At 37.4% G+C, this 19803-nt stretch overlaps 1 protein-coding gene across 1 annotated transcript in view; it reads right to left on the bottom strand.

Annotated features, from left to right (window-relative positions):
- LOC306886489 (myelin transcription factor 1-like protein) overlaps positions 1–16183 on the bottom strand; it is a 116961-nt gene extending 100778 nt beyond the window's left edge. The window contains exons 1-3 of the mRNA XM_079443627.1: positions 16072–16183; positions 14267–14315; positions 14076–14109 (exon numbers count right to left, since the gene is read on the bottom strand). Of these exons, the coding sequence (XP_079299753.1) occupies positions 14076–14109; positions 14267–14315 (83 nt within the window). The 5' untranslated portion in view covers positions 16072–16183. The remainder of the gene's footprint in view (positions 1–14075; positions 14110–14266; positions 14316–16071) is intronic.
- Between the last annotated feature and the right edge of the window lie 3620 nt (positions 16184–19803).

Raw genomic sequence — 19803 nt, 5'->3', positions numbered from 1 at the left:
TTTAATATACACTCACCTAAAGGATTATTAGGAACACCTGTTCAATTTCTCATTAATGCAATTATCTAATCAACCAATCACATGGCAGTTGCTTCAATGCATTTAGGGGTGTGGTCCTGGTCAAGACAATCTCCTGAACTCCAAACTCAATGTCAGAATGGGAAAGAAAGGTGATTTAAGCAATTTTGAGTGTGGCATGGTTGTTGGTGCCAGACGGGCCGGTCTGAGTATTTCACAATCTGCTCAGTTACTGGGATTTTCACGCACAACCATTTCTAGGGTTTACAAAGAATGGTGTGAAAAGGGAAAAACATCCAGTATGCGGCAGTCCTGTGGGCGAAAATGCCTTGTTGATGCTAGAGGTCAGAGGAGAATGGGCCGACTGATTCAAGCTGATAGAAGAGCAACTTTGACTGAAATAACCACTCGTTACCACCGAGGTATGCAGCAAAGCATTTGTGAAGCCACAACACGCACAACCTTGAGGCGGATGGGCTACAACAGCAGAAGACCCCACCGGGTACCACTCATCTCCACTACAAATAGGAAAAAGAGGCTACAATTTGCACGAGCTCACCAAAATTGGACGGTTGAAGACTGGAAAAATGTTGCCTGGTCTGATGAGTCTCGATTTCTGTTGAGACATTCAGATGGTAGAGTCAGAATTTGGCGTAAACAGAATGAGAACATGGATCCATCATGCCTTGCTACCACTGTGCAGGCTGGTGGTGGTGGTGTAATGGTGTGGGGGATGTTTTCTTGGCACACTTTAGGCCCCTTAGTGCCAATTGGGCATCGTTTAAATGCCACGGCCTACCTGAGCATTGTTTCTGACCATGTCCATCCCTTTATGACCACCATGTACCCATCCTCTGATGGCTACTTCCAGCAGGATATGCACCATGTCACAAAGCTCGAATCATTTCAAATTGGTTTCTTGAACATGACAATGAGTTCACTGTACTAAAATGGCCCCCACAGTCACCAGATCTCAGCCCAATAGAGCATCTTTGGGATGTGGTGGAACGGGAGCTTCGTGCCCTGGATGTGCATCCCACAAATCTCCATCAACTGCAAGATGCTATCCTATCAATATGGGCCAACATTTCTAAAGAATGCTTTCAGCACCTTGTTGAATCAATGCCACGTAGAATTAAGGCAGTTCTGAAGGCGAAAGGGGGTCAAACACAGTATTAGTATGGTGTTCCTAATAATCCTTTAGGTGAGTGTATATTTACAGTAGTAACAACAAATTATATTTTATTATATGATATGATTAATATCATGTCTTTAAATATGATGGTTTCATTCTAAACATGGTGATTATCTCTAATATGGACACCCAACATAATATATGATATTTACCATCTGAATCTAACCATGTCATGTCATGTTAATTACTGTGCATCCTTAGCCCCAACAGCAGGGGCGCTTTTTACCCCAAATACCATACTTTTACATATTCTTTTGTTATTAACTGAAAATCATAAAGACCTTTGTCTCAAAATATATGCATTAATTTTAGTGATTCTCATTTGCTACTTAAATATACAACATTTTAAAAAACATCAAACAATAGATCAAGTAAGCACAGAATCAACTTTGCGCTGCTGTCCGTGATCGCGTCAAAGTTCAGACAAATATACAAGTGCATCTTGAAAAGCAGATGTTTTGGAAAGTGCTATGCCACATTTTTTTGCCATCTAGTGGTTTAGATTAAAATAATATCAAAGGCACCTTTTACCCCGGGCGCCTTTTGCCTTGTTGTATCCTACTTCAATAATCTTTATTTTCAATTTTAACGATTTGTTTATCATGTATTTTTGCATACCTATCACCAGGTTCTGTCATTCATAAACATGGCTTTTCATATCATTGCTATGCTGATGACACTCAACTCTACCTCTTATTCCATCCTGATGATCCGACGATAGCTGCTCGCATATCAGCATGTCTAACAGACATTTCTTGCTGGATGAAGGACCCTCACCTTCAACTCAACCTAGCAAAGACAGAACTGCTTGTAGTTTCATAACTCCTTCAAAAACAGCCAGAAACCTTAGAGTTATAATTGATGATAAGCTGAATTTGTCAGACCACATTGCTAAAACTGCCCGGTCCTGCACATATGCTTTATTACAACATTTGGAAGATCAGGCCCTTTTTTTCGGAACATGCCACACAAGTCCTTGTTCAGGCTCTTGTTCTGTCCAGACTTTACTATTGCAATGCTCTCTTGGCAGGTCTTCCAGCCAAGTCCATCAAACCTCTACAATTAATCCAAAATGCCGCTACAAGATTAATCTTTAATGAGCCGAAAAGAACGCACATCACACCTCTGTTTATCAATTTGCACTGGCTACCAATAGCTGCTCGTATTAAATTCAAGACATTAATGTTTGCCTACAAAACCACCTCTGGCTCTGCACCCCTTTACCTAAATTCAGTACTTCAGACTTATGTGCCTCTGGAAGCTTGCGTTCTGCAAGTGACCGTCGCCTTATTGTTCATCCCAAAGAGGCACAAAATCACTTTCACTGACTTTTACATTAACTGTTCCCTCCTGGTGGAATGACCTGCCCAACTCAATCTGAGCTGCAGAGTCCTTAGCCATCTTCAAGAATTGGCTAAAAACACATATCTTCCATCTTTATTTGACCCTCTAACTCTAGCACTCTTTATTCTAATTTTATTTTATCTTTAGTTTGTATTTAAAGTTTTAGTTCTAGTTATTTTAGAATATCAAGCTGAATGAAAATGATTTTTTTTTTTCTCCCTTGACAACTAGCTGAAATAATATGTTCCGTTTCTATTACAGTTATTTTATTTTAAGTGCATGGTTTTAGTTTTTATTAATATTTCAATAGTAATACAAGCTCTAACTCTAGCACTCTTTATTCTAATTTTATTTTATCTATCTGTCTTCTTTTTATAAAAAAAAAAAAAAAACACAAACACTGTCACGGTGCACACACGAGGAGGATACAGGAATACGCAGACGAGGAGGTAAACTCAAATAACAGTCTTTAATAATACCAAACAAGGCAGAGCAAGACAAGGCAAGGCTGACACAGACAGGAACACCGGGGAGTAACGAGTAGACCAGACAAAATCAAACTGAATGGACAGGACTATAAATACACAGGATAATTATAGCTAATGAGACAAACACAGCTGGACAAGAATTAACTAATAATCACACTAGACGAGGACAAGAAACAAACCAAATATGGACACAAGAGGCGGGAACACATGACACGCACGACAGAGGAATGACATAACTCCCCCCTCCCAGAAGGCGCGTCCTACATCTTAACAGTTCCACCGGGGGGGGGGGGGGGGGGGTGCGCTCTGGAGGCCTCTCAGGACACACACGGACAGGAACACAGGACGGGGACCTCCGGAGCGGAACAGATAGAACGGAGGCCATGGCGGAGCTGGGAGCTCAGGAGGCCATGGCGGGTGGTCTTCGTGGCCGTGGCCGCGTCCCTCAGCCCGCCACTCCAGTCGGAACCCTTCTACACCCCACCAAAATTTCCATGGGGCAGCTAGGGGGTATCAGGAGCCCTCCGGGGCTAAACAAACAGGACAAGACTGGACAAGACAGCCCTCCAGGGCTAGACAAACAGGAACAGGACTGGACAGGAAAGCCCACAGGAACAGGAAGCCCTCCTGGGCTGTTCTTGCAAGCTGAGGCTTCTTCTGGGCATGTCAATGAGTCAGGGGCCCTCACAGGGTCCCTCAGCAACCACTTCCACTTCCGTGACAAGATTGTGCGGACGGCGGCGTCGATCTCCCACGAACGGCGGGTTGGCTTTCCCGGCGGACGGCAGACTTGAGTGAGCCACGGACAGCGGCGGACATGACTTGAGGTAGCCGCGGACGGCAGGTTGGCTTTCCCCGCACACGGCAGACTTGAGTGAGCGGTGGGCTTGGGAGAACCGCGGACAGCGGCGGATATCTCCCGCTATCGGCGGGCTTGAGGGCTCGCTGCCAGCGGCCTCGCAGCACTCACAGCGATTCCGCTGAACTCCCACGCCGACTTGCCGTGGGCTATGGCGGGATGACGAGCGGCGACTTCCTTGCCGCGGGGGACAAAACAGGAACAAAAAAAAAGGACTTTTCAAAAAACGAGGTGAGTGGGCGCCGCTTACTGTTTTGGGTAATGAGTTGACAAAATCAAACTGAATGGACAGGACTATAAATACACAGGATAATTATAGCTAATGAGACAAACACAGCTGGACAAGGACAGGAAACAAACCAAATATGGACACATGACACACACAACAGAGGACTAACACACACACACTTGACCCTCTATCAATTGCATATTTATTTTCTAACATCTAGCTTTTCTTGAAAAACTAACACTAGCTTACTTTTTTCTATTCTATCTACTTGTTTCTTTAAAAAAAAAAAAAACACTAGGGTTTTTCTTTCTATATTCTATCTACTCGTTTTTTTTTTGTTGGTTTTTTTTTACTTTCTATGTGTACTGCGTTAGTCTAACCGAGACTTGTCATAACGCTTGCATGTTGTTGCTCTGTTGTTGGTTTTGATTCCTTCTGTTGTCCTCATTTGTAAGTCGCTTTGGATAAAAGCGTCTGCTAAATGACTAAATGTAATGTAAATGTAATGTAAAACCCTGAGTAACATAACGTAACTACAGACTTCAGGGTTCAGAATTATTATCTAGTTATTACCGTATTACAGTAATTACTATAGTAAGAACATAGTATGTACATGCTAAAAAATAAGCTTTTTGCATTGTCCTCCAAAATTCTTTGCATAGTAGGGTACTACCATGGTATACGTCCAAAATACCAAGTATTAGCACTACATCATGTCTAAATATCCATTGTGACTAGTGTTATATTCAGCGCGAGTGACCTTTCCAACAACAGTCAATACCTTGACCAATACAATCTGCACAGAAAGCTGCGTTTATGCATAAGGAACCTGATTTCTCACACCCATATCTGCCTTACATCAATACTGCAACAGAGTATTTATGCAGTTATTCAGCAGCGCACATTATTCAGCCCTAATCTGGTTTTGCTCTGCTTATCCCCTTCACCAGAGCTTTGCTAGCACACACTATATAAGTAATATCGATAATCTATTTACTGTTCCCATAATTACTTTGTGTTCAGGCAGTTGCGTAGAGTATCAATCCATCATTGGCTAGTTTACGTATGAGTTTATATAACAGCATATGAGCCATAAATGACAGTATAGTGGGATATTTATAATATGTGGTGAAACTCCGTTATTCAAAGTGTCACGGCTACATAGAAGATGTAAATGTAAAGATGATATTGGTTCTGGTTTGGTTAGAAAACACTTCAGCTCTGTTACAAAATGTGATTTTGACAAATTTTGCGATCTATTTAAGTTATTCTACACTGTATAGACATGGAAAACTGCAATACAAAGCCACTTGATGTCGTAGGTCCAACTTGGATGCCAGAATCTGGGTGTATGTCTTGTTGTACTTTAAAAAGTACACTTAATTTGATATGTTGACTATTATACTAAAACATGTGTAAAGATATATTTAAGTCCTACTTAAGTCAAAAGGGCACTCTAAAGTTAAACTGCATTTAATACACATTTAAACTGTAATACATTCTGGTAACAGTTTAATCTGTCCTTATTTACAGTATGTGTAATTACAAGCAATGCTAAACCAAACCCTAAACTTTAGCCTTCAGCAAACCTATAGTAAATAGAAATTAACATGCAATAAAGTGTCTGAAAACATAAAAAAGTAAGTGTTTCAAATCATCTTCCAGGCGCCAGGAAATGACTGAATTGCAATTGATAGTCAGATATACCAAGTAGAAATACCTCACATCCTACTGCCCATGATGTCTTAAAATGCTGTCTAGGTAGACATCTCTCTAGGATTTGGAACAGTGCTTATATAAAGCAAAATAATTCTGTAAAGTCGACTCTGGCTCTCTGACAGAATGCCTAAAAAAGAAAAGTCTGTAAACAGCAGCACCCTCATTAGCTGCGGTATCTTATTAACAAATAATAACAGCGGTGCTTTGTTTTTACCTCTCGCTACAAGAATTATTCAGCTTTCACAGATTTGCTCATGACTCTTTTATGGAGCATCTTGCGCAACCCAGATACTAAATGTCACTCAAAACATTGATGTCACACATTGCTATAGTTATTTGAACGCGTGTGAGTGCATTAGCGAGAGGTCGCATCAACGCTGAATAATGTGTGTCAGTCTCGTGAGCTGGTGCGCGTGTCTTCTTGCCCCGTCTTCATCAGAAACCCCAGACAGGAATGTGATTCCAGTCATTGCAGCTGCTCAATTCAAATCCTAAACCCAATCCCAATTCCTGTCCTGTTTCCAATAAAAAATTGTTAATAAATAAATAAATAATGTAAAAAATGTGTGTGTGTTTATGTGTTCTTTGTTTCTGCATTGTGACATTATGTTCATGACATTTAAGCAAATAAATACTAATACTACTAATAATAAACTAGATAATTACTCTTTAATGCATATTTGATTTTATTATTAAAATAAATTATCACTATATTTTCATTAGTGTAATATTTATGTTTTTAATTGCAGTAAAAATAAATAGTTTTGCTTTATGGTACCAATGCAATGTTACAATGTTACTTACAATGTTTGTTTTGTTTTGTTTGTTTTGTTTTTTTTTTGGGGGGGGGGGGTATTTTCATTAGTGTAATACTATATTTTTACTGTATTGCAGTAAAAAAAATACATTTGTTTATTTTTTATTTTTTATTATTTTTGCTTTATGGTAACAATGCGATGTTGCAATACACAAAATTTAATTGAGTATAGAAATAGACTATATTCTTTTTAATAAAGCATAATTTCTTTCTCTCGATTTTGGATTTTGGTGTGAAATATTAACTGAACAGTTCAAATCCCAAACCTAATACAAATCCCTGTCCTTCTTCTCATGAAACATAAATGAAAATTATCTCTATTTTAAGACCATTATGATGATGGTCTTAAATATTACTTTTACGTGATATTACTTTCATGACAATTAAGTATGTTTTCTCCCCAAAATTGTTTTTAAATCATTAGTGCATGTAATTATTTGAATGTTTTGTAATTACCACTATATTTTAATTGTGTAATACAGTCAATTTGACTATATTACAGTAAAATTGCATACAGTTTTGCTTTATGGTAGCAATGCAATTTCACAATGCACAAAAGTTTATTATAAAAATAGGTATACAAATACTGTAAATATAAAATGTTTAATCAAAATATAATTTATTTTCTTGATTTTGTCGTGAAATATTACCTGGAAATATTTCATGAAATCCAGCTACAAATACAAGCTTTATATAAATGTGATGCTGCTACTTCAGGATCTATACTTGCATGCAGACTTGAATCTAGTTAAGAAGGAAAGCCAATCACTCTGTACACAATTATTGGAGATTTTTGTGTCGCCATGGTTACGTGCCGCCTGTATAATTGCATATCTGATCTCATGAGGTACATGAGGTGGGTTTTGGGGTTGGGGCAGGCAGGAGGGTGTAACTAATCTCCCTCATGATCACTACCTGTTCCTGTCAGCTCCCCCACCTTTCAGTTTAGATCGGTTCCTCATTCATCTTCTCATGATGCCAAAGGTCTGCTAGACGAGCCGCTTGTCTAATTCCACAGCCGCCTCAAACGGTTGCGCTGATTGCCTGTTACAAGAGCAAAGCCGTGTCAGTCATTCAGCCAGGAGTAAACTGAGCGCGGGGGAAGAGAAACTAGTAATCTAGAATCTGAGTAGGCGGACTGTGAGTCTGAGTGGAGACCTGAGAGTTTAGATCACTGCGAGCCTTTGTCAAATTTGTGTTACGTGCTTCTAACGGCTCCATTTATAGCTGTTTGCCACAGATGGAAGTACGGCACAAATGTAAAAGATGCACAGTGCTAAATTCTGATCATTTTGTTGCTTGCTGGTTGCCCGTCATACTGTCTGTTGGTTGTCCTAACGAGCGATCTTTCAAGACCTGCACAAATTACCATAGATTTTGACAGTCTGATCCCAAATGGGATGTTTTGCCAGTATATAAAAAATATATAATTAATTATTTTTTATTAATGTTTTTAAAGAAGTCTCATCTGCTCACCAAGGCTACATTTATTAGATAGAAGAAAGAAGAAAAAAAAAACAAAAAAAATCCTGAAATATTATTTCAATTAAAAGAACTGCACTGTAAAAAGTTGTAACCCACATAAATAGTTTTGGTTACACTTTATTTTAAGGTGTTCTTGTTACAATGTAATTACTTTATATATTTAAGTACTGAGTAATATTAATTAACTACATGTACTTATTATATGGTTAGGTTTAGTATTAAGGTTTGGCTTAGGGTTACTTGCATAAAGTAATTATACAAAATGTATTGTTATTATAATAGTAAGTACATGTAACGTGTAACAAAAAGAAAGAGAAATCTTTTGTAACATTATACATGCCTTTTTGCCTCTTTTGTTCAATGTATGAAATAATTTTTGAATAAACGTAAAGCACATTTTATAAGGTATATTGTTTGCATTTAAATCGCAGCAGCGGAAAATCATGAACAAAATTAAAGATTAATCAAACTCAGAATTGTTTTGTGATGCATTCCTGCACGTAGACAGATAGAAAGCATAGAACTGGTAAATCTTTCAGAGTAACATGAACTTCTCCATCGCACTGAAACTCGATCTCACAGCAGAATGATCACGTGAGCTCCAATGTTTTGCTGCTTTTCTTCAAGGAAAGTCCCATTCAAGGAAAGTCTGTTTACTCACCAGCCATATTTGCAGCTATTTAAGGCATCTGTGACCTGTAAGTCATGCATGTGTAACTATAAGAGCTGTGCGAGTTACCTCACTCCCTGGCCTCAAGAGGCTCACTAGCGATTGACGCTAGAGGCTGTGGTCTTTAGCATCCTTTAGCACACCTCCCGTGATGGGAACGCCGGCCCTAAAATCTGCTTCAGTGATGCCATGATTTTACCAACTGCTGATTGGTTCTTTTATTTAGAAGGCGGGACTTATTCCGCCATATTGCATGTTGCACTTTCTCTCATTCATAATATGAGTGCACTGTCTTGGTAAATCTAAGGTCTTTGGCTTTTCTCAATATTGTCACATCATTGGACACACTGACATTACATGTCAATTACTATTCAATGACTTTTTGGGTTTTTTTTCACTACAAATCAGTGTAAGTGTGAACACTCCTAAATAATCAAAGTTTACTCAGGAAACTGTTCCTTGACATTGTATTTAATACAGCACTTAGTATTAATATACTGACTTTCCTCTAAGCAAAACAACAAAACTCAATTGAATCTAATTATAACAGCATGGGAGAATCATGTGTTGTAAAAATAAAATAGAAAAAAAAAAATCATAATACTTATTAAAATTCATAAATTCCTGCCTTATCTCAATGCCAGTTGAGTTTAAACCCCGAGCCATGAGCTTTAAAATGATGATAAGCTCTACATGAGCATCATAGTAATGATCTGTGTTAGGAATGAAATACTGGCACACTGCAATATACAGCACACTATATACATATGAAACAGAATGCAACTATAAATTTCTCAGAGAGTATAGTGTGCTTCATATGACCTCACTATGTTGCATTATTTATTCACCATTGCACATCTCAAATGAAAGGTAAAGTCCAGCACATACAGTCATGGCCAAAAATATCGGCACCCTTGTATGATCAAAGAAGGCTGTGAAAATTAATCTGCATTGTTAATCCTTTTGATCTTTTATTTTAAAAATTCACAAAAATCTAACCTTTCATTGGATAATAAGAATTTAAAATGGGAAGAAATACCATTATGAAATAAATGTTTTTCTCCAGCAGAAATATAGGCCCACAATATCAAAAATACAGCAGTATATTTCATTGTACACATGGGGTACTTTTTATCCCTGTGTTCACCAAACCCATCTTGAGTGTTTGCTGCTAAAAAGCTCATTTTTTAGTTTCATCTGACCATAGAAACCAGTCCCATTTGAAGTGCCAGTCGTGCCTGATAACTGAATATGCTGGAGTTTGTTTTTGGATGAGCTAGGAGAATTTTTCTTGAAACCCTCTCAAACAACATGTGGTGATGTAGGGGCTGTTTGACAATTTATTTTTAAGGTTTTCTGACCCCGAGACTCAACTATTTTCTGCAATTCTCCAGCTGTGGTCCTTGAAGAGTCTTTAGCCACTCGAACTCTCCTTCTCACCGTGCATTAGGACGATATAGACACACGTCCTCTTCCAGGCAGTTTCGTAACATTTTCTGTTGATTGGAAATTCTTAATTATTGCCCTGATGGTGGAAATGGGAATTTTCACTGCTCTAGCTCTTTTCTTAAAGCCACTTCACTAATTTGTGAAGCTCAATTATCTTTTGCTGCACATCAGAAATATATTCTTTGGTTTTTCTCATTGTGATGGATGATTAAGGGAATTTGGGCTTTGTTTTCCCTCCTATTTATATTTATGTGAAACAGGAAGCCATGGCTGGATAATTTCATGTTCATAATCACTCTAGAGTGCTCAAAATTGTGAATATGAATGGGAGTATACTTCAGAGATATTTTACTCTTAAGAATTTCTAGGGGTGCCAATAATTGTGTCCAACGTGCATTTGAGAAAAAATATTTATTTCATAATGATATTTCCCCCAATTTTAAATTCTTATTATCCAATGAATGGTTAGATTTGTGTCAATTTTTTTTTTTATAAAAGATCAAAAGGATTAACAATGCAGATTAATTTTCACAGCCTTCTTTGATCATATTTACCAAGGGTGCCGATATTTTTGACCATGACTGTGCATTACATTGTGAGATACAGTATTGTGTGCAGTGCATTCTGGTTATTTACTGCAGATGCAGCTGATAATTCAGGTATTGCATGTTGAATACTGTAAACACTGCTGCAGCTCTGCGGCATCTCAATCTCCACGCATGTCCGATACACATTACTGTCCAGATTTCCAGTTCCTGCATCCTCACACTGTTATAGCTGTTCCTCATCTGCATGAACTGTAAACTGTATGTAGACACTTCAGTAAACTGTTCAACATTTGACCAGCAACTACAATAGTATTTGTACATATTAAAATATATTTCTGTATGAATCACATATAAATACTGTCCATAAGTGTTAAAGCTTAATTAGCTGCAGTTCAGTGCAACAACAACAATACAACAGTTAAGCAGTTTCGAAAAAGTTAAGCGACTCATTCTAATAAAAACTTTACGCTGGAAGATGTAGGTGACTTTTTTTCTTGAGTAGAACAGTAAATGAGCTTTTTAGCTCAAAAAAAGACATATCCAAAATATAACATATGCATATGACTAATTACAATATTTGTTGTAGACTGGACCATTAGCCCACAAGTGGCCACTTGATTAGTTGCATTTCTGCCTGTTGTAAGTATTTATATTGGCCTTAAAACAGAGGCGAATGGATTTAGGGAGTGTGTGACTGAAGTCACGGATGAGGAGCACATTGTACACATGCTTAAGCAAAGTGTCAAAAGGACTAATTAACATATTAATGATCCCACCTTAGCACTGCAGCTCCCGTTGGATAGTCAAAACACTTTGATAAGCATGCAAATGAGAAGCCACCAGCTCAAGAAGAAATTATCTGAAGCGTGAAAGAGAAAGATAGAGGAACAGAGAGAGAGAGAGAGAGAGAGAGAGGCTGATAGTAATGATTGAACCGTTGTTTTATTTATCTTTAATTATCTAGTTTAAGCTGCTGGTGGAGGTGACATCAAAGAGTGAGAGCAGGCGCACAGTAATGCAATCTTCACCTCCATCTTTTTTTTTGCCACCTTTCATTCCCAGGCTTTCTTCTCCGATATGCCAATCAATACAGCAGAGAACCAGCTGTCCATCATACGTCCAGTGACAATCAAACTAGCTGTCAGATACTGAAGTCAGGTGTGACTCAGACAACGGACATTGAAAATACTGTATGAAAAGGTTCGATTCTATGACTTTTCCAGACATTTTTTAGAAGCTCAAACTAATAAAAACTAGATTTTTTTTTTTATAATTCACTGAAAACTCTGACAATAGTTATTGCCCTGCAGGTTTTTAGTTTAATATTTTAGGCCAAAAATATAAAGCTGTCAGACATAAATCCATCAACAGATGTCCATTCGGAGATGGAGATTGTTTGCTGGCCATGTATGTATTTGGCGTTAAGATAGAAACACTCATCATGAAATGTTGGACAAGCACGTCATCATCCTTCCAACTGGTAAATTATGAGCCTGAAAAGCAATTTGGACTAAAAATATGTAAAAAGGACTGGATGTACCGAAATATGCTTGCTAAATACCTAGAAGGTTCCTGTGAAATGCACTTTGCATCACTAAAATATATTTACCTGGAGAAACAATGTATGCCAAACATAAATAGGTAGTTGACATGGAACCCTAAGAGTATTTAAGGTTTTTATGGGCTTGCATTAATTGAAAGATTTCATTGAACACAATCTAAAATATTGATGTTACTCCAGGCCATGTTACACTGAAAATACTATTACTATCACTACTACTGCTGCTGCTAATAATAATAATAATAATACATTGTACCAGCTTTGGACCAAATAAAATACTTTATCTTTGTTACAGCCAAATTTTCTCTTTCTCAAATTATATTTATGGCTTGAACCGTTGAAATTAGCTATAATATTAAAGAAAATGTGGAGTGCTGTTTGCTTTAAGACAATCTGAACAAAACTGGTTTAAAACGGTAACCATTATTTTCAATTTGACCAATATGGAAATGCATTTTAAATAAAATAAATGTGACCCTGAACTACAAAACCAGTCCTAAGGGGTTTTTTTTTTTAATTGAGATTTATCTTCATCTGAAGAATCATCTGAAACCTGAATTTAAAAAAAGCTTTCCATTGATATATGGTTTGTTAGGATAGGACAATATTTGGCCCGAGATATAACTATTTGAAAATCTGGAATCTGAGGGTGCAAAAAAAATGGGGTGAGAAAAATCGCCTTTAAAGTTGTCCAAATTAAGTTCTTAGCAATGCATATTACTAATCAGAAATGAAGTTTTTATATATTTACGGTAGGAAATTTACAAAATATCTTCATGGAATATCTTCATCTTTACTTAATATCCTAATGATTTTTGGCATAAAAGAAAAATCGATAATTGTGACCCATATAATGTATTTTTGGCTATAAATATACCTGTGCGACTTAAGACTGGTTTTGTGCTCCAGGGTCACAAATAGTGTATGTGATCCATATATGCATACTTGTCTAATTATGTTTACTAATTGTACATTCTTTCATCTAAAGAAACTCACACTGCATTCAATTCTATCAGTTTCTATGCATTCCCTAGGAATCAAACATATTACCCTAATGTTGTTATCACCAATGCTCTACTCTCTTTGAACTATGATAACTGGAACAAATGAACTGGCTAAAAAACTAAATCACTCAAGACATGTTGAAAGCATGTTTCCAAGCATGTCCTGATCCAAATACTGAGGTTGAACCATATTGTTTCTAGGATGCCAAGTGAGTGGAGAAGTTCTGATCCTACAAAGATGCATGCATGATTTCATGCAAAAATATGCTGCCAAATTCCAGCCTTTCCAGATCTATAAACAAATAATAGTAGGCAATATACACCCAATATATTTATTAATGTTAATGTATGTTAATCAGGGATGTAAAGTTCTCACAAAATGTTGAGAAAATGCTGTAGAATGTCACATCAGTCTAGAACAACCTTCAAGTTTGGGAAAAAAAGTATGTATTGGAAATTGTTGTATTACTTGGCTCTGAAAAAAACTGTCCGTATGTCATTGTACGGAGAAATAGTTGCAGCTTAGCAAAGTGACACTATTTTATCATCACCCAAACGGATATGACAGATGGAAAGAAAATAGGAGAACAGGAAAGCGTGATCACAACACTGCTTATTGGCAGCCATTATCCAGGTAAAGACCCCTCTGCCAGCCTGTGTGTGTGTGATCAGTCTGTAAAAACACTGACCTGAACAACTCATGTATGGCTGGCTCCAGGGGAACTGTGAAGAAGCACAGAGAGAGACAGAAGACAGAGGACGTGAGAGGTCAGTTGAAAGGGCAGAAGAAGATTAGATTATCATTCAAACAAAAGGCCGGTCTGACCATATCGCCACATTACATCTGTGTGTTATGTGTAAGTGATGGAAAGGAGAATACCTTTTGAGCGTGTGCAATGGCGCTTCTCATCTGCTACATCCACCTCCATCTGTGGAGAGCCACAAATATAATCAGCGTTTTAATAAAAACTTTTATTTTGTAATGTAAGCCCATATATTAATGACAGTAAAGTGTGTTTTTAATGTTAAAATACTTAAAGGGATAGTTCACCCAAAAATAAGAATTTGCTGATTATGTCTTTACCCTCAGACCATCCAAGATGTAGATGAGTTTGTTTCTTCATCAGATTTGGAGAAATGTAGCATTGCATTACTGTCTCAGCAATGGATGCTCTGCAGTGAATGGGTGCCGTCACAGAATGAGAGTCCAAACAGCTGATAAAAACATCACAATAATCCACACCACTCCAGTCCATCAGTTAACATCTTGTAACTTGAAAAGCAACATGTTTGTAATAAACAAATCCATCATTAAGGTGTTTTAACACCACTTCTAGGCAAAATACATGCCCAAAATTCAGAATAACACAGTAATATATAGTCCATCTCCTGTTGTCCTCTCACATTAAAATCCACCCACATATTTGTTTAGAGCTGTTTTTGACTGTTTTGGCTTGTAAACATGCTTGATAAGTGCAGATGTCTCTCTTAATTCAGATGAGACAACTTTTTAACTGGAGGAGGCGTTATTATGGATTATGAATTCCTTTGATTTTTTTCTTACAAACAAGCATCTTTTGGCTTCACAAGATATTAACTGATGGACTGGAGTGATGTGGATTATTGTGATGTGTTTATCAGCTGTTTGGACTCTCATTCTGACGGCACCCATTCACTGCAGAGCATCCATTGCTGAGACAGCAATGCAATGCTACATTTCTACAGATCTGATGAACAAACAAACTAATCAACTAATCTTGGATGGCCTGAGGGTGAAGACATTTTTAGCATATTTTCATCATTCCTTTAAAGTTAAATACTCATGTCCACAATTTTGCATCAATATTTTCGGTGAATCTGTGAAACTTCCCATTCATTAGTGGCTATAGATAAATAACTAGAGGAATAACAAATGGTAGTAAAACTATTTGTGTTACAAACCAGAGCATTTATTATTATGATAATAAATTTGAATAATATGATAATAATATCAGTCTGCAACATCAAGAAGCAGAACAGACTATTTTTATACAAGTAAAATAAATGGAATCGAATGACACTGGAAACCTTAAATATTCAAGTTACAAATGGCTTCCCACGCAATTACATTTACATTTATTCATTTAGCTGACGCTTTTATCCAAAGCGACTTACAATTGCTATATATGTCAGAGGTCGCACGCCTCTGGAGCAACTAGGGGTTAAGTGTCTTGCTCAGGGACACATTGGTGTCTCACAGTGGATTCAAACCCGGGTCTCTCACACCAAAGGCATGTGTCTTATCCACTGCGCCATCACCATCCCCGTTACGGGGTTAAAATTATTACGTTAAAAATGTAACGTAAACCTAGCTTGTAACGTGGAAAGCTTGATGTGTAAAATAAGTTATTGGTAAATTGGCTTCCTGAAACATGTAACATAGTGGTGCTGTAGCACAAAACATTCATTTCTAAATGTTGATCTGTTTGTATCTAGATCAGCTCAAAACAGCAGCAGTGGCTCAACCAATGGGTTGAGTGTGGGGCGGGAGTAACTGTTTGCCCAAACAATGGCAGATGAGGGGCGTGTTCAAGTCTGCTAATAGCAGAAAATACACACTTGATTGTGTTTATGCATTCTATGAGATCAAGTACTGTAGGTGTCTCTGTGTAGACAGAAAGAAAGACAGATAGTGTGAAGTGGTACCTGATGTAATTGCCGGTTTAATTGCTCTTTGGTTCAGACCTCTGTTTGCCCCACGGCCCTCTATGTTAGACGACTGATAAGAGGTCACTACACCTCCTCCAATTTCATTTTCTGAAACATGAAAAAGACAGAAACTTATAATTATAGACATAAATGAGCATGCAAATCACATTTACACAGGGAAGCATGCAGCGGCATAGCAGTTTTAATATCTTCCCTACATACATGTCTTACTCTAAGCTTCAAATTACCAAAAATAAATCTTCATACAGAATACGACAGATTCAGTTAATTCTGCCTTCACCAGCTCTGTTTCAAAGATAAATAAACCGCATTTGAGAGGGAGGAACTGCTTTTATTTCACATCCATGCTGCTTTTCCAATCAGGATCGTTTACAGTTTTTAATAGGATTTATTTAAAGAAATAACCACAAGACAAAAAAAAAATATATATATATATATATATTCCATATGATTTATATTTTTGTTCACAACATAAATGGAAATGATTGTAGACCACATGAGGTAATAAGATCTCATTACTTCACAAATTACACACAATTGCTGTCTTACGTTAAATTTTCCATACCAGCAGGATTAGGCACATTAAATATAACTTCTTCATTGTGTTTGCCGCAAAACACGACGTTTGCCAGGTTGTGAAGCAGACAGTATGATACTGACAGGAAATATTTTGAGCAAAAATGAGAAGCTCAAACAGCTCTTGTGTTTGTCTGTACGAAGGGAGGAACTTGTGTGGTGAAACTGGAGCAGATACAAACAAATTTGGAGCAGTGGCGTTTGATTTTTCGAGCCTCTGTTGTGCGGCCGCATTCAGAGACACTAATTAAAACCAGTGAAGCAGGCAGTAACAAATGATGTGTTAGTGGTGCTGCAGTGGAGTGTGGTGGGACAATGAAGGGCCCCTCCGGGAGCCTGATAGCATGCTTAATATCAGAGCTGCAGGGCTCTCTGCCAGTGCTCCTCTGTCAAAGCCCTCTAAAAACACACACCGAAACAATTAAGCTCTTGATTTCAAAACATTTTCTCAAATAAAATAATGAATTTAAAAATCATATATACAGTGCCCTCCAAAAGTATTGGAACAGTAAAGACAAAATTGCTCTGTTGGCTGTGGAGTCAAGACATTGATTATAAGATGAATATGAGACCCCAGCTTTCTGGAAGTTGTTGGTGATGCTCTGACAATCTACTGTCCTCAGGAGGCTTTGACACAGAATTACAGATGCTACACAGCAAGATGCAAACCTCTGACCAGCACCAAAAATAGAAAGGCAAGATTAGAGTTTGCAAAAAAACACAAAGGTGAGCCAGAAGAGTTTTGGAACTGTGTTTATGGACCGAAGTGATGGGAAAGCAAAAATGTGGAGAAAATATGGGCACTGCAATGATCCCAAGCATACAGCCTCATCTGTAAAGCATGGTGGAGGTGGTGTCATGGCATGGGCATGCATGGCTTCCTCTGGAACAGGCCCTCTCAACTTTACTGATGACTTAATGTATGATGACAGGAGCAGAATGAATTTGGAAGGATACAAAACCATCTTGCCTACCAATAATCAAGAAAATGCCACCAGATTCATTGGGAAGTGCTTCATATTGCATCAGGACAATGACCCAAAACACCCTGCCAGTTCAGTCAAGGAATTTATAAGAGCAAAGAAATGGAAAGTCTTAGATTGCCCAAGTCAGTCTCCAGATTTAAATCTGATTGAACATGAATTTCACCAGCTGGAGAGGAGAGTAAAGGCAGAAACTCCCCAAAACAAGCAACAATTGGAATTAACTGCATTAAAGGCTGGGAAAAGTATTTCAAAGGATGAGACCAAGAGTCTGGTGATGTCTATGGGTCACAGACTCACTGCTGTGATTGTGCTCAAGGGATCTGCAACTAAATAATAGCTTTTAATCTTTTATATCTGCCTTATGTTCAACTGTCCCAATACTTATGCTCACATCAATGAGTGGGATGAACTCTAAAAGTGCTGTTCTTTTTATTTAGTAAAACATATATGTGTTGAAACAGCTAATAATAAAATGTGACATTCTGTAGTTTTTCTGTAATGAGATTCAACACTGTAGCTAAATGTTTGGCTGGTGGACTCAGGTTTGAGTCTTGGTGAATTGTGGTTAGTGGCAGTTTACATATCAATATACACTATTGTTCAAAAGGTCTTTGAGATTTTATGTTTTTGAAAGAAGTCTTTTCTGCTCACTAAGGATGCATTTATTTGATAAAAAAAAAAATTATCAACCAAGTCCCCTTAAAAGGTTCCAAAAGCAAACCATACTGGTGCATACAAAGTGGACCGTGACCTCATTGCTTTCACAAATCACAAAGAAATCGAACCACAAGTGGAAACACAAATTAACCGTACTCAGACTGAGTATGGTTTGTTTGTGTGTCCATTTGTGGTTCGATTTCCTGTCACGCTTGAACTTGAAGGTTCTTGTTCAACAGCTTTAAGTTGAACTAAGCAGTTTATTATTTGTATATGTTTTGTTTGTTTATGTAAATCCTATCTATACTTTATGATTATTATTATATTGCAGTTTTTTTTCAACTGCTTACACACATTTTCAAAACTTTGCCTCTTTTTTTCAAAACTTTTCACACAAATCCAATAATTGCACACACTAAATGCAAAATGCCTCCCATCTCTTGCAAAATTAAGCACTGCATTCAAAATATCACAAACACATCTACAACACCTTAGCCATAATATTAATTCCTGTTAGATGTGTGTGTGTTACATATAGAGAATTGAGTGTTGTGTTTTGCAAAAAGTGTTTTATGAAATTGAAAAAGTCAAAGGCAGAGAATTAGTGTATGGTTTTGCAGATTAAGTGTGTGGCAGCTTTCAGAAATTGTGTGACAAGTAAAGATTTTGTGTGTAAGTAGTTAAAAAAAACTGTATTTACTGATGTAATTATTTCAGTCTTTTTCAAAAATATATAAATAAACAAACAAACCAACTCTAACCATACAAAACAAATATGTTGTCATTTGAGTAATCTTCAGCTAGTTGTGCATTAAATTATTTTAATACATGATGCATGTGGAGGCAAAGAACCACCTGACGCACAGCTGAGATCTACAATTCTGCCCGCTTTAAATCCGACACAAATAAAATAGTGCGGTAAGATCACATTTATTTGAATGCATGAATTATAGTATTGATTTGAATGAATTATCGAGAGAAAGAGAGAGAGGGAGGCGGTGGGGTTGCTTTTGTGAAGTGCATCTATGTGTCTGTAAACAATGAGTTTAGTTACTTCAAAAACAAATATTTTACCCCCTAGTTGTTGAGAGATACTGTATAACGTAGTGATTCAGCCTCGAAGCTATTAGTAAAAGTCATGCGGCAGCATTGACAACAAGCGTCTGTGCTCTTGAACGTATCTGTGTGTGCGAGTGATGAGTGTGTCAGCGAAAGCAGTGCATTAATGTAGAGCGGAGATTAAACTGACTTGGAACTACCTGCGCATTAAACGGTTTTAAACATGATATGCTCTATAATCCTTTAGAGAAAAAAAAACAATAATAACTAAAACTGAAATACAGCTTATTGTGAATTTAAAAAAAAAAGAGTTAAGAAACATTTTAATATCTTATCAGACAGAAAAGACAAATTAACTTTATACATAATGTTCCCTTTTAGGGGAAAGGGTCTGAGATCACTTCAGTGCTGAAAAGGACCAAAAAAAGAA

The sequence above is a fragment of the Barbus barbus genome (assembly GCF_936440315.1).
Source record: "Barbus barbus genome assembly, chromosome: 20".
Lineage (NCBI taxonomy): Eukaryota > Metazoa > Chordata > Actinopteri > Cypriniformes > Cyprinidae > Barbus > Barbus barbus.
This window is presented reverse-complemented; position numbering and strand designations above follow the sequence as displayed.